The sequence below is a fragment of the Octopus sinensis genome, linkage group LG13 (assembly GCF_006345805.1).
Source record: "Octopus sinensis linkage group LG13, ASM634580v1, whole genome shotgun sequence".
NCBI lineage: Eukaryota > Metazoa > Mollusca > Cephalopoda > Octopoda > Octopodidae > Octopus > Octopus sinensis.
In genome coordinates, this window is record NC_043009.1 from 11766249 (window position 1) to 11781843 (window position 15595).

Here is a 15595-nt window from a genome sequence, read left to right on the forward strand (position 1 = left end):
TGTATAATCAATTGGATGAGATATGATACTATATGGAACAATTACCAATCTTAAAATCTGGACTACTCACTATAAATTACTCAGCTATTACAACCCAAATCGTAATGATTAATGACTAATGATTATTTTCATTATGCTGAAAATATATTCGATTGACTTCAGTGAGTTACTAACAAATATTTTACCTTTTTCAAAAAGATGGTTAATAAAAGTAAGACTTGTAAATGTCAGCTATGCAGCAGTTCTATACCCACAAAGAAAAACAATAATCTGTAACACACTAAAAATAATGGTTTCTTGAACTAATATTTCTTAAGGATATAATACTGAATGGTATCCATGCATTTCTTTAAACATTAGCAATACAAAAGACACGAAATTCCAGTTACAACCAGGAATCAATATTTTCATAGACTGAATCCCTGAAAACTTCACAACTTTGTAACACCCTCAACTTGATAACTAAAACATCAATATTATTTTTTACTTAGAGCCAAGTGACTAATTAACCCTTTCGTTACCAACCCAGCTGAAACTGGCTCTGGCTCTTTAGTATAAACTAGCACTATGACCCGGCGTTGCTGGGTCATAATGCTAGTGCATGCATATAAAGATGCATGCGTGCACACATACACGCGAGTACTGTCCAAATCTCCGACCAATCACATACAGCTAGCTGGCATTCAATTGGCGTATCAAGTTTCAGGCATTTTGATTGGGTTTTGGATAGAAAATTCACAAAAACAGTCACTTCTATTGATTTTTTAATGGCTTTGCAGGGTGACTGGGGAAATGTAAAGATGTGCACGACCAACCTTGGACGGTTTTGAATGACCATAGAAAGTGCGAGCCTTCTAACTGACAAATTGTGGATTTGTATAAAGGACACACACACACACACACACAGACATTTTGCCGTTTAAATATAGAGAGATGTCTTGTTTTCATAAGTTTTGAATTAAAATCTTCCACCAAATCTTAGTCACAATTCATGTTCCTAACACTAGCTGAATGATAACGATGTCATTTTACTAAATTCTTTGTTATATTTAAAATAATTGGAAAAAGCACAGAGCATCTCAAAGTAAATACAGTAATGAAAGGGTTTAAAGAGAAGGAAAAGACACAGTTGACATTTTTACTTACCCTGTTCAATTTGCCATTTTTATGTTTGGCATTTACATTGTAGATATCTGATACAACATATGAATAAAGGGTTTTTCGAAGAAGTTTGTCCGAGCAGATGAAGAGTTGGAAAAACAGTTGCAACAGATCTACACCTGATATCAAACTTTTATTCCTTAAAAGAATTAGGGCACGGCAAAGGGACTGTGGAAAAAGAAAACAGACATTTCATTTAGTCATGCATGTGCATAAAGAACGTGAAATGGGAGAATCCTGGCAAATTAAGGTTAAATCTATGACCATCATTATCATCACTATCATTTTAAGAATTATTCGGATCTTTTCAGTTTGAACGGCAGTTTTTTAACATAATTTCCAGGTAACTAAACACTTTTAAACTTCGTATACTGGTAGAATGTGTTTATAAAACATCTTTTTCTCTTGGCTTTATTGAGAAAAATTCTATAGTTTCAATTTCTGCAATTTCAACTAATCGATGATGTCTATTGAGGTAAACAACATTCTGTGCCGTATGAATATGTCCCTCGTTTAAGAAACAGATTGGGTTTATTTACATTTGTGAAGAAAAAAAGATACCCCCCGCCTAACCCTAACCCTAAAACAGATTGAAATGCAATAGATCGATACTAGGGTCATAATTATGGGTGACAATTTCATATGACACCGCTAGAAAAAACTGCCATTCAAACCGAAAAGATCCAATTATTCTTCCATGTATGCCAGCATCAGCTAAAGGAAGAAAAGCAAAGTTGATCTTAATGGATTTGATTTCAGAATTCCCTATGCCAAGTGCAGGAACTAATACTGCAAGACATTTTTCCCTGATAATCTAACAATACTGTCATTCCATTACTGTGACTAATAACCATGACGATAATAATGATTTGTTGCACTGGTGTGAAGGCCACAAATTTCAAAGCAGGAGACATCCATTTCATCAATTACAACATTTAACATGCCTTGCTGTGACTTGAACTCCCAACATAAAGACATGCAACTAAATACAAAATGTTCTATCAAACCCACTAACATTTCTATTCCACTAACATTTCTATTCCAGAAGCAGAGACACATGGATTAGTGGACTCATGATCATAAGATTGTGGTTTCAATCCCTGGACCAGTCGACGTGTTGCGTTCCTGACCGAAACACTTCATTTCATGCTGTTCCAGCGCTCTCAGCTGGCAAATACAAGTAATCCTGCAGTGGACTGCTGTCCCGTCCAGGGGGAAAATATGTTTATCATGGAAACTGGGAAATCAGCCCCACTAACAATAATGATTTTCTTCAATAACATGTGGCCATAAGATTGTACCAAAGAAATGAAGTTGACTTAAATGATTGCTGTACATAAATGTTACATTCTGGAAGGATTTGAATTCAGAACACAGAGTGGGATAAATAGTTACTACATGATATGGATCTTTTCGGTTTGAACAGCAGTTTTTTCTAGCGGTGTCATGAAATTGTCACCCATAATTATGACCCTAGAATCGATCTATTGCATTTCAATCTCTTTTAGGGTTAGGGGTGGTGGAAGGGTATCTTTTTTTCTTCACAAATATAAATAAACCCAATCTGTTTCTTAAACGAGGGACATATTCATACGGCACAGAATGCTTTTTTACCTCAATAGACATCACTGATTGGTTGAAATTGCAGAAATTGAAGAAAAAAAAACAACAAATATCTCACAAACTATAGAATTTTCTCAATAAAGCCAAGAGAAAAAGATGTTTTATAAACACATTCTACCAGTATCCGAAGTTTAACATTTTTTAGTTACCTAGAAATTATGTTAAAAACTGCCGTTCAAACCGAAAAGATCCCATGATATTATTCTGGTGAACCATAATTTTTACCACACTGATCCCATGTAATAAAAGTAAATAAGTAAAATTTCAGAAAATAGATTTAGAATTAAGTAATATTTGTAGCCACTTTAACATGGCTGTCTGTCTGAGCAGACTCTACTGCGATTTTTTAACCCCAAGAGGACATCTCTAGCTGGTTAACGATGCACAGCTGCATACGATAAATTTGCAAGCAAGGGAGTGTACCCCAACCATTACCTAGCAACAGGACCAGTAGAACAGTCCTAGTTTCGGGTTATTTGTGGCATTCCTCAGTGCTGGACACCTTGTCTGCTAGAGGGATGGCAGTTCACTTCTGCACGCAATATATATCATCATCATCGTTTAACTTCCGTTTTCCATGCTAGCACGGGTTGGACGGTTTGACCGGGGTCTGGGAAGCCAGAGGGCTGCACCAGGCTCAAGTCTGATCTGGCAGTGTTTCTACAGCTGGATGCCCTTCCTAATGCCAACCACTCCATGAGTGTAGTAGGTGCTTTTTACGTTCCACTGGCACAGAAGCCAGTCAAGGCAGCGCTGGCATCGGCCACGTTTGAATGGTTCTTTTTACGAGCCACCAGCACAGGTATCACAGCTACAATTTCCATTTGATATTTATTTTGATGTTGATATACTTGACTCAATAGGTCTCCACAAGCACAGCAGGTCATGTGCCACCGGCACAAGGGAAATATATATATATATAAAATTGCAAGCAGGGGAGCATACCCCTACCGTCACCTAGTGACAGGACCATATAAAATAGATACAGACTTACCATTCTTATAGTAGGGTCCAATACCGTAGAATGTCTCAAAAGCAATTCTTTAAGTTGCTGGGGGAAATCAGTCAGATGCTCTGCATAACAATGTGCTACCTGTAACAAACCAGAAACAAAAACATGCCAAGGATGTTAAAATTTATCATCAGCAGCATCATTTTAATATTCACTAGCACTATGACCCAGCGTTGCCGAGTCATAGTGCTAGTGCATGCATATACAGCTGCATACGTGCGCACATACACGCGAGTACTGTCTAAATCTCCAACCAATCACATACAGCCTGCTGGCATTCAATTGGCGTATCAAGTTTCGCGCATTTTGATTGGGTTTTGTATAGAAAATTCACAAAAAAGTCACTTCTATTGATTTTTTAATGGCTTTGCGGGGTGACTGGGGAAATGTAAAGATGAATGACCATAGAAAGTGCGAGCCCTCTAACTGAAAAATTGTGGATTTGTATAAAGGATACACACACACACACAGACAGACATTTTGCCGTTTATATATATATAGAGAGAGATGTTTCATACTGAGTAACTATGGAAAGTCTTCTCTCATTGATTCGTATACAAAACCTTTTGTGTACCCTTTCAATTAAATGTTCACACGTCTGCCTTATCTACCAACCACTGGTTCATATTTAAAGCCCAGTTGCTTCATTTTGCAAGTACATGGTTTGGGGTTGAGTCTCATTGCATGGCACTTTGGGCAAGGGTTTCCTACTTTAGCTCTAGGCTGACCAATGCCTTGTGAGTGAATTTGTTAGACAGCGAATGTTTGAAAGCCTGTCATTTTTTGGGGTGTGCCCACCTTGGCATCCAATGATGGCTTGTTTATATCCCCACAAATAAGCAGTCTGACAGAATAAATATCATCATCATCATCGCTTAACATCTGCTTTCCATGCTAGCATAGGTTGGACGATTTGATTGAGGACTGGCGAACCAGATTGCTGCACCAGGCTCCAACCTTGATCTGGCAGTTTCTACAGCTGGATGCCCTTTCTAATGCCAACCACTCTGAGAGTGTAGTGGGTGCTTTTACGTGCCACCAGCACGAGGGCCAGACTTTATAAAATAAATAGAGAGGCTAGTCTGTTTGACTAAACCCTTCAATGTGGTGCTACCACATGGCTGCAGTCCAATGACTGAAACAAGTAAAAGAAACAACTACTTACATCCAGAAAACCTCAAATGCGCAAAAAAAAATTAAAATAGCTTCCCGTGTAAGTTCGCAAGTCACTCAGCAACCCACTCCAACCCATGGCTCATGGAGTGTTGTCTTCTCTCCCAGCTTTTTGTACCATTATTACATGGTCTCTACACATAAAGTCCTTTCCATCACTTCTCTCCCTCTTTTTCCCATTACCCTGAAGCATGCCCAACCACCCCTAACCCTAACTCTGCGCTAACCACTACACCAAATCCTTTCTTCCCAGAGCATCCTCTCAAATTCCTTTTTTGTCCGTCTCTTCTCTGCAGTCATTGATTTGTAACATAACCTGCATTGATCTCACTAGTCTCAGAGTACTTGTAAAAGCTTATAACCTTTTCCTCTAGAGCAGTGGTTCTCAATCAGGGTCCGTATATGATTTTTCAGGACCAACACAAGCAAAATAATAATTTGGAGTTCCCCAGTAGTATTTTAGGGGTCCCAGAAAAATTTTTGCTTCAGATGTATTTATTGCAAGAAACTGCTAGGTTTCTTTCTCTAACATTTTACAGAGTTCAACTTACACAAGTTGATGTGTGAATAACAAAATAGGAATTTGGAAAGAAGTTTTTATAAAACTAGTTTTTAAACAGTGAATGGCTAATGAGGGTCCATCATCATCATCATCGTTTAACGTCGCTTTCCATGCTAGCATGGGTTGGACGGTTCGACCTGGGTCTAGGAAGCCAGGAGGCTGCAGTCTGATCTGGCAGTGTTTCTACAGCTGGATGCCCTTCCTAATGCCAACCACTCTGTGAGTGTAGTGGGTGCTTTTTACGTGCCACAGGCGAGGCTGGCAACGGCCATGATCGGTTGGTGCTTTTTACGTGCCACCGGCACAGGTGCCAGGGGAGGCTGGTAACGGCCATGATCGGTTGGTGCTTTTTATGTGCCACTGGCACGGGAGCCAGTCAAGGTGGCACTGGCATCGACCATGTACGGATGGTGCTATTTGCATGCCACTGGCACAGGTGCCAGGGGAGGCTGGTAACAGCTACGATCGGTTGGTGGTTTTTGACAGGAGCTGGCCAGGTTCCATGCTTGTTTTGGCATCGTTTCTATGGCTGGATGCCCTTCCTAATTGCCAACCACTTTACTGAATGTACTGAGTGCTCTTACACAGCACCAGCACAGGTGCTTTTCCATGGCACTGGTACAGGTGTTTTTTTACATGCCACCAGCACCCATGAGCCCATAAGATTAGGAATGCTCAGCTGGAGAGAGATGCAGGGGTCAAGCCTGTATGCAGAGACAACCATGCTTTTAGCTTGGCGTATTTGAAATATCTTTTCAAGCACAACAAATTGTCAGGAGTTACGGCCCCTGTCATCCTCTCCATGAGTTCCAATGTCTGTTGATCCTTTCTCAGCACTTCGTCCCATATCTTCCTGGGTCTACTTTTTCTACATGTTCCCTCTATGTTTAGAGATCAGCACCGCTTAACCCTTTTGTTACTGTATTTATTTTCAGATGCTCTCTGTTTCTTTCAATTACTTTAAATATAACAAAGAATTTAGTAAAATAACTTAGTTATCTTTAACCCTTTCGTTACCAACCTGGCTGAAACCGGCTCTGGCTCTATAGTACAAAAGTCTTGTTTTCAGAAGTTTTGAATTAAAATCTCACACCAAACCTTAGTCACAATTTATGTTCCTAACACTAGTTGAATGATAACTAAGTTATTTTACTAAATTCTTTGTTAAATTTAAAGGAATTGAAAGAAACAGAGAGCATCTAAAAAAATATACAGTAAAAAGAGGGTTAAGCTAGTGTTAAGCACATAAATTGTGACAAAGGTTTGGTGGAAGATTTAGATTCAAAACTTATGAAAATAAGACATTTGTACTCAGTGCCAGAGCCGGCTTCAGCCGGGTTGGTAACAAAAGGGTAGCAACTATAAAAAAAAAAAAAAAAAAATTTGAAACCCACCCAATTTGTAGGATGATAATTATAAGCAAATAGCTTATATGCATAACTTTAAAAAGACGCCATATTGCAACAGAAAGTACCTGAAACAATTAGTTTTTTAGCATACTGCATTCACACATAAGAAAACAAAAATACCTGTGCTAGGAACATGATCATTTCATCCAAACTCTTGGAGTACTGACTGGGTTTAAGTTGAAAAATTTCCAAAGTTGAAATGAAGTGCTGGTGTTGTTGCAAAAACTGAAAGAAACAAATTAATATTACTCATCAATCACTGATGTCAAAAACACAAAAACCGCATCAACTCCATCAGCCAAACTGGTGAGACTGATGTAATGGAATAAAGTTTGGATGTTCAATCTTACGTTTGAACAAGCATATGTGTATATGGCATCCGATGAATTTGATGACAAAGATTTAGCTGTTTAACCCTTTAACATTTTAAACCAGCCATATCTGGCCAAAGCATTCTGCCTCTTTTATGCTCAAACTGGTCAGATCTGGCCTCTCACACTAACCCTACAATATCACTCCAAAAATTAACAGCTACCTCATCAAAATCTCACAGCTACAAGATGATGCATGATTAATTTAAAACAATGTGAGCAAAAAGCTGAATAAAATGGGAAGCCAGGAGACTGCATCAGACTCCAGTCTGATCTGGCAGTTTCTACAGCTGGATGCCCTTCCTAACGCCAACCACTCCGTGAGTGTAGTGGGTGCTTTTTACGTGTCACCAGCACAGGTGCCAGAGGAGGCTGGCAACGGCCACGATCGGTTCATCATCATCTGTTGAAATGAAATTAAAAAGTTGTGTGAGCAGGAGTGCATAACACAGAGGGAACACTCTGTATGTATATAAAGTCCTATAAAGTATATATGGTAGATATATAGTCCTATAAGGTTCTTACCAGAGAGTGGATGTTTCACATCAGAGTACTCTTCTGTGAGACAGAGGTTGACAAGAACTTGGATTCAACGTCCCAGTGTGGTCTTACGTTCTTGGTCACCATCTCATGTATTTCTATGTCAACAAGCATCACTACTAGATGGTTGTCAACACTATGATGGCTTCATCTGTGCTTTAGGAAGGCCTAGCTTTTGTCTTGCTGAGCGTCTAGCAAGCTTCCTTGCAAAGCAAACAAACCAGTTTAGTGACCAAAAATTAACTATGTGTCATATTGTCCCCTATTACATGTTCACTGTAGCACTATGTACGTGTGTGCTGTACATATATTCACAATAAAAAAAACGTTATAATTAAAAAAGCAATTTATGTACTAACTTTTAAAAGTCATCACTGGTAAATATCTACTAAATAATCCAACAACAATAATTAAAACAAAATCGATAAGCAATATAATTATGATTAAAACCATTTGATTAAATTAAATTCAGTTTTTGATTCTAGCAGGATTTGGGCTCGTAACTTAAGGGAGAGTTAACTAAATATAATATGGCGATGGCCGTACCTGATATGTTCTAGAATAGTCACTATTAGACAATTGTGAAAAACATTCGAAACTCTCCCCATTTCATGCTCGCATGCAAATGTTTGGATTTTGGAGTTATCTCCCTTGACTTTCTTGACTTTAAGCCTAGCCTTCCAATTGCTAATTAATGATATTAGGAGAACCCCATCAACATTAAAATGATTATTTGATTATTATTAGCATTTTAATTTTATCTTTAACTGAATTTTTTTGTCATATAGTGTTTTAACTTTCTTGGAAGAAAAAAAAACTGTTTTTGTAGCCCAGAAATCTAACCAACGGCAACCTGTCTTCAAGCAAAACAAAATTTTGACACTGATGTTCCCTAGGTTAAATTCTTCCAGACACTCCAATAAATATTTCCAAAATGGTGTAGTGAATTTCTCTAAAATATAAATATATATCACAACAATTTTCAGCGTGGAAGGTGTTTATAAGCCATTTAAGAAACACACACTTCGACAATTAAATTTAATTTGTCAAAATATTTTCGTCGCTTTGAGACTGCGACCTGTTCACTGACAAAACTCTGTGTGTTTCTTAAATGGCTTATAAATACCTTCCATGCTGTAATTGCTTTCGTTCCAGCACACGATCTCAGATCAAGTCACTTGCTATGCAAGTACATCTCCGTAAATATATATAGTTGTGACAGTGAGAAGGTTGCTCCAGAACCATGTGGTTTAGAGTATGCTCCCACTGATATGGATACTGTCCGCTAGCTGCAGGTGGATTCAATGCCTTGTGAGTGACATTCATTAGATGGACACCAGAAGAAACCCGTTGTGTGTGTGAGCGTGCATATGACAGAATGCATAATTCCTCTCGTCTTGACATATGTGCTGTTGGTAATTTGTTAGGTAACAGATAAAGGTTGGTGTCAAGACAAGCATCTGGCAGTACAAAACTCTGCCCACTAGAATATCTTTAGTGGTGGGGGGTGGGGCGGTAGGGTGACACTTTTAATGGGGCAGTAGTTTTGGGTCTGCTGTAGGCAATATGTGGTTTTTTTGTGGGGTCCAGGGGTGGCAAAAGGAAGCATCGCCCCAGGCAGCACACACTCTAGCTATGCTAGAGATGGCCTCAATGAAATCTCATCTGACTCATGTATGGAAAAGTAGTGTGGTTGAGTGTGCATTCCTTCTGTCTTGTTATGTGCATGCTGATTGTAAACAAAGAGAAGGTGAAATGTTCAGTTTTGTATCCCACACTTCTTCCAAATACACCAACAACCTACTTGCACTCACCTAAAATTATGGTATGACCCTTTCTTTCTCTTTAACTTTCTACATCCAAGCATCATCACGTAATCTCGACAGCCATACTAAAACTGCAGTGACTTTATAAACAGAGGCCTCAGAAACAACCCCAACCAAACTGGGTCATGCCAATAGGGTTTTCAACATGAATACAAAATCACTGCATGTACCAACAAAACATTATCCCACTCACTGACTACAAAAGAGCAGTATTCAGTCAGAACCACCATGGTTTCTTCAAACACTATGCATCCCCATCACTGAAGAACTCTCCACAGCCTTATTCAATCAAACCTCACAATTTGGATTTGTCCCTAACTCCAGCTGCTGTTGTTGTTGACCTCAAGTGCCTGAGGATAACTCTCAGAAGCGCTAAAGCCGCAGAAGGGGACAAATCATCTCATCCATTGTAGTCCCTAGTTGGCAGATATAGCGTTCAACCATCAGGGCTGGACATCTCAACAAGAGATGTTCTGCAGATTCCACCTCCTCGTTACAGTCTGCATTGATCTGTGTCACTGCATCCTGCCATCTTTTGCCACTGCCTGAGTGCCGGATGATGACCACTATGGAAGTGTATCATCTCTGAGAAGTCTGCCTTCGAGAGCTATAGTCTGCGATTGCAAATCATTGGTTGAAGCGATAGACAACCCGTTCCCCCCCAGCCCCAACAGTTAGAGAATTTCAACAAACAGCAGCCCTAGTAGCAGCTGGCAAGATTTTGAAAGTGATCTGGGTGCCGGGCCATTGCAACCTCCGTGGCAATGAACTCACAGATATGCAGGCAAAACATGGCTCAGCACTGCCACAACCGGATGCTGCCATCGATACAGCCATTCGTCAGGCAGTTATTTGTTGAATATCCCAGTCAATGCTAATTCAACATCCCCGTCTGAAGGAAGTCTTCATGAAGAAGCCTGATGAAAGAAAATCCAGCTGTTGTAGCCAACTCATCAAGTTTCTTGATGACATCACCCAAATCACTGATGGTGGCTCATGGATGTATGTTATCTATCTTGATTCTGCAAAAGCCTTCAATTTTGTGCCACACATATGACTCATGGCAAAACTTTCTGCAACAGCTGTGAAAAATGATCTCTACAACTGGTTGATGTCCTTCATTCTCAACCGAAAACAGGTATAGTCATGGTTGTAGGACATCAATCTTCACCTTATGAGATGACACCTAGTGTACCAGAGTGATCCATTCTTGGATCTCTATTGTTTGTTGCGTACACTAATGACACAGATGTCAACTTGAAGATTGCTATAGTTATTTCTTTACTACCCACAAGGGGCTAAACACAGAAAGGACAAACGGATTAAGTCGATTACATCGACCCCAGTGCATAACTGGTACTTAATTTACCAGTTACGCACTGGGGTCGATGTAATACACAGATGACATCAAGTTGTACCTAGAGATAAAAAGAACAGCTCCTATACACTATAAATCTTACCAGCAATCAGACCTGGACACAATGGATAACCAACTGGCAACTCAAGCTGGCTGCAGGTAAGTGCACCACCATGCATTTTGGGAGGAAAAACCCTGCTTTTACATTGTCCCTCAACAGTAACAACCTTAAGAAGCTTATAGGTGAACATGGCCTGAGCATTATTACTAAAAGCAATGTGTTGGACAAACCAAATTTCTAAACCTGTCAAGAAGGCTGAGTGTGTCTTAGCATCATTCAATAAGACCTTTGTCAGCCACCCTCCAGCTATTTATCTAAAGTTGTATATGGTACATCCACACAGTTTACATCACCAGTCTGGAACTCCTATCTTGCTTGGCATATCAACCCCCTAGAAACTGTTCAGAAACGTGCAACCAGACGAATACCTGTCATCAAGCATCTACTATACTCTGAACGTCTTGCTTCCCTGGGCATGGACACATCAAAGCTCCAATGTCAAGCAACTGACTCAGTAGACAAAAGGGTTAATATCTAGATCCGCACCCGGTGGGAAAAATGGAAACGAAAATGTGTAACAGGTGTCACCTGTTACACATTTTCGTTTCCATTTTTCCTACCGGGTGCGGATCTAGATATTAACCGACAAAAGATTATCCACTATCTTCCCAAAATAACCTTAGGTACCTTTTTGAATTCCATGTCTAACACTTATGGACATGCATATAAAATCAAAAACACAACACAGCACCCATGACTTTCAGAAGCATTTTCACACACACACAATTGCTGAAGCATGGAATAAACCATCTGCATCAGTTATTAGCTGTCAGTACATTACATCCTTCAAAACTTCCATGTTTCCTGAAATTCACTAACAGTACACTGGATGCCTCCATCCCTCTGTTTTTTTTTTAAACATTTTCAATGAGCTGTAGTGCACTTGAGAGCACTGTATACTATACATGTTATATCTATACTGAAAAGTACTTCCTAAGTATTTTGATTATTCTTATAGTTAGTGGGTGGCGGCACAATGTGTAAGAATTACTGCATTTTTTTACTTGGAGAAAAATATAATTTTTACAGATGTTCAATCCCTTACAAAAACTATATGAGCTGAACGAATCGAGCTGGGGCAAAATGAGTAAGGCAAGATACGGTTAATTTGGTACTACTGCCGTAACTTTGCCTCAGTTCTCCAGATTACATTTGAGAAAAGATTTATACACATAAACATCCATCTTTAGACGTCAAAAAGATCAGAAACGGAACAAAATTTTAATAATTAAGTCAAACTGAAAATTGGCACATATGAAATAAACGAAATTCGACTGAATCTAAAAAGCCAACATATGTTTGTGTGTCTGTGTTTGTCACACTCCCCCCACACCCAAACATCGCTTGACAACCGATGCTGGTGTATTTACGTCCCCGTAACTTAGCGGTTCGGCAAAAATTAACCGATAGAATAAGTACTGCGCTTACAAAGAATAAGTCTTGGAGTCGATTTGTTCGACTAAAGGTGGTGCTCCAGCATAGCCGCAGTCAAATGATTGAAACAAGTAAAAACATAAAATATTCTCTATAATTTCTTCATGAAATTCTGGAGCGACTCTTTTCATAATATATTTACGCACCACGCAGTTACGGCATTAGTTGACTACATTTTACACTCTTTCAACTTTATCAACTATACAGACCAACTTTTACTCCTAAAGTTGATTCAACAATACAAAATGAGGTACTACTAGCGAACCCAAAAGGATGATGGAAAATTCTTGTAATGCAATGATTTAAAACAAGTAGAGAAAATAACAAAAAAAAAAAAAAAAAAAATCAGAAATTACTCATTTTGCCCCACGACATATCTTTCTTATTTTATTTAAAGTAGGATTATATAAAATTAAAGAATAGAATTTATAGTTTACAAATAACAAAAGAATATAACAAAAACAGAGGTGACATTCTACATTGGTTTGAATATTCCAAGCATTAATCGTCGAGATTTAACGAATAAATACAAACCGAGTCCTCATTGCCAACACGTGTGCAAGAGAGAGTGCTTGGGGAGTTAGAAAGAAAAGATAATTGGTTAGAACACAGGAAATGCTTCAAAAGTATTTTCATTTACCTCATCGCAATACGATTGTGGATCTCGTTTAATCAAATTCTGTAACTGTGGTAAATTATTTGGTAACTGGTTGTGGTGCCGACTCGACATTTTGGTCGACAAAAGTAGAATACCGAGGAGTCTTAGAGTCGGAAGTGTACGGTGCAGAAGGAAATTATGACACCGCTGCGAAAATGGCCAGAACACTTATAAAAAACACAGCTTTTCGATGGCATTTAATTAAAGATGTTATTAAAATAAAAACACTTTGAGGATCTTTTCACAAAGAAATTATTTTTAAAATCTGCCAGTCAAAGAGAAAAGATCCTACTTTAAATCGTACATACACACACACAGGCATATATATATATATATATATACAAACACACTACATACACAAATATATATACACATACATATAAATACACACAAATATACATGTGTGTGTGTGTGCGTAAATGATCGTTTGAGCTGATGAGTTTTCTTTTATTTCGTTCATATTTCCCACAATTAACTATGTATTCCACATGCAGAAGGCATCCCTCAGATACTCCCAACCCTGCCTTATCACTACAAAACTCGGATGTCCTTATTTCTTTCTTAGGCTCGACACTTCTCTTCACTGTATGAACGATTAAAAAAGTTATTTATTTTTATGTTTTTCCTTAAATTAATCACTAAAAAGTTATTGCTCGCAACTTTTAATTCGTAAATTCATAAGTTTTATTGCACAGCCCAGCTGCAGCAAAACTCTTCCGTCTCAAGTTAATGAAGTTGTGGAACCTGTTGTCTACTGGCGGCAAATTGAAAAGTTCGAGTAAGTGGAATTTAATTTATTACTAAATCATAAAGAAATCTTAGCATATTCTGCTTGCTTTTTTTTCACTTTATTTGTTTACTGCTACGAAAAAAACTACCGTCATTTATTAAGTTGTTTAATGCCAAGTCCAACCTAATCAAGCACTGACCACTGTATACAATAATTTCATTATTATTATTATTTTAAACTTATGATCAATGTTAGTCATTCCGGCAGCAACTAAATCGCATTTTGTTCTTTCTAAGACTTAGTTTATTTAGGGCCACATTATCCAGGATTAACTTTTTTTCTTTCATACGGTAGTGTGTGATTTGAAGGAGATTTGGCTGCTATTTCTAAAAAGTAGAATGACTAAATAAATGCTCCTTTATGTTTTTTTTTTTTTTTTTTTTCGAAGTGCTTTGTTGTTGTTGTGGATTATATGATGCATTCTACCAGTGTCCGAAGTTTGAAAGTGTTTAGTTGCAAAAAATTAATTTCTCGATCTGCCGTTCAAAGGGTAAAGATTCGTTGTTTCTGAGCTTTTGGTCCTAAGCAACTTTGATCAAAAAGATGGGCGGATCGAAGGAAATCTGTCATCACTTTTTTAATTGGCAAAATTTTACAAAAATTTATCTTTGAATTTTTATATTTAGTGTAGTTTGGATTACCAATTCAATGTATTCTTTCTTTTATTTTGAAAATGGTAGTATGTGTTCTAAGAAAGATTACCAGATTTGGTTGCTATATCCAATAGACCGAGCGTTGCCCTTTTCTTTGTTGTTTAGCACCATTTCAATCCGGATCGAATAAACCTAGGATCTTTTCGGTTTGAACGGCAGTTTTTTAAAAATAATTTCCACGTAACTAAACACATTTAAACTTCGTATACTGGTAGAATGTGTTTATAAAACATCTTTTTCTCTTGGCTTCATTGAGAAAATTCTATGGTTTGTAAGATATTTTTTCTTCAATTTCTGCAATTTCAACCAATCAATGACGTCTATTGAGGTGAAAACATTCTGTGCCATATGACTATGTCCCTCGTTTTAGAAACAGAGGGTTTATTTACATTTCTGAAGAAAAAAGATACCCTTCCCCCCACCCCTAACCCTAGCTAACCCTAACCCTAAAACAGATTGAAATGCAATAGATCGATACTAGGGTCATAATTATGGGTGACAATTTCATATGACACCGCTAGAAAAAACTGCTGTTCAAACCGAAAAGATCCTAAACCTATAACAAAAAGATATTCCAACTATGGTCATCTCGTTTTTTCAAACGCAGTCCATTTTTTTTAGATGGTAGCTTATGATTTGATGGAGACTTGCTTGTTATTTCTAGCCAATCGAGCGACTATGTAAATGCACCTTCGTTGGCTTGTAGTCTAGGAGGTATCGACTACAGCTACCCTTATTACTGGTAAATGGTTTGGTAGAAGTTCCCGAGAAATAAGACTCTAAGAAAAGATGTGTTGCGCTGAGATTGAGTATCAAGTCCCGCTTTATCCAGTATTTAAGTTCTTGGAGTATCAATTTCTCAACGCAGATCATCCTGCTTATAACTTTGTTTGGAATAATTTAGG

General features: G+C 38.1%; 2 protein-coding genes across 3 annotated transcripts in view; one reads left to right on the forward strand and one right to left on the reverse strand.

Annotated features, from left to right (window-relative positions):
* The window catches only part of LOC115218379 (protein SDA1 homolog), a 61134-nt gene extending 47746 nt beyond the window's left edge, over window positions 1-13388 (reverse strand). Inside the window, exons 1-4 of the mRNA XM_029788158.2 lie at window positions 13230-13388; window positions 7061-7165; window positions 3779-3877; window positions 1147-1329 (exon numbers count right to left, since the gene is read on the reverse strand). Coding sequence (XP_029644018.1) covers window positions 1147-1329; window positions 3779-3877; window positions 7061-7165; window positions 13230-13319 — 477 coding nt within the window. The 5' untranslated portion in view covers window positions 13320-13388. The remainder of the gene's footprint in view (window positions 1-1146; window positions 1330-3778; window positions 3878-7060; window positions 7166-13229) is intronic.
* Window positions 13389-13656: 268 nt separating this feature from the next.
* Window positions 13657-15595, forward strand: part of LOC115218500 (ATP-dependent DNA helicase DDX11-like) — an 86711-nt gene continuing 84772 nt past the window's right edge. For both annotated transcript variants that reach the window (XM_029788358.2, XM_036508155.1), the window contains exon 1: window positions 13657-14025. The gene's annotated coding sequence lies outside the window, so the exon portion shown is untranslated. The remainder of the gene's footprint in view (window positions 14026-15595) is intronic.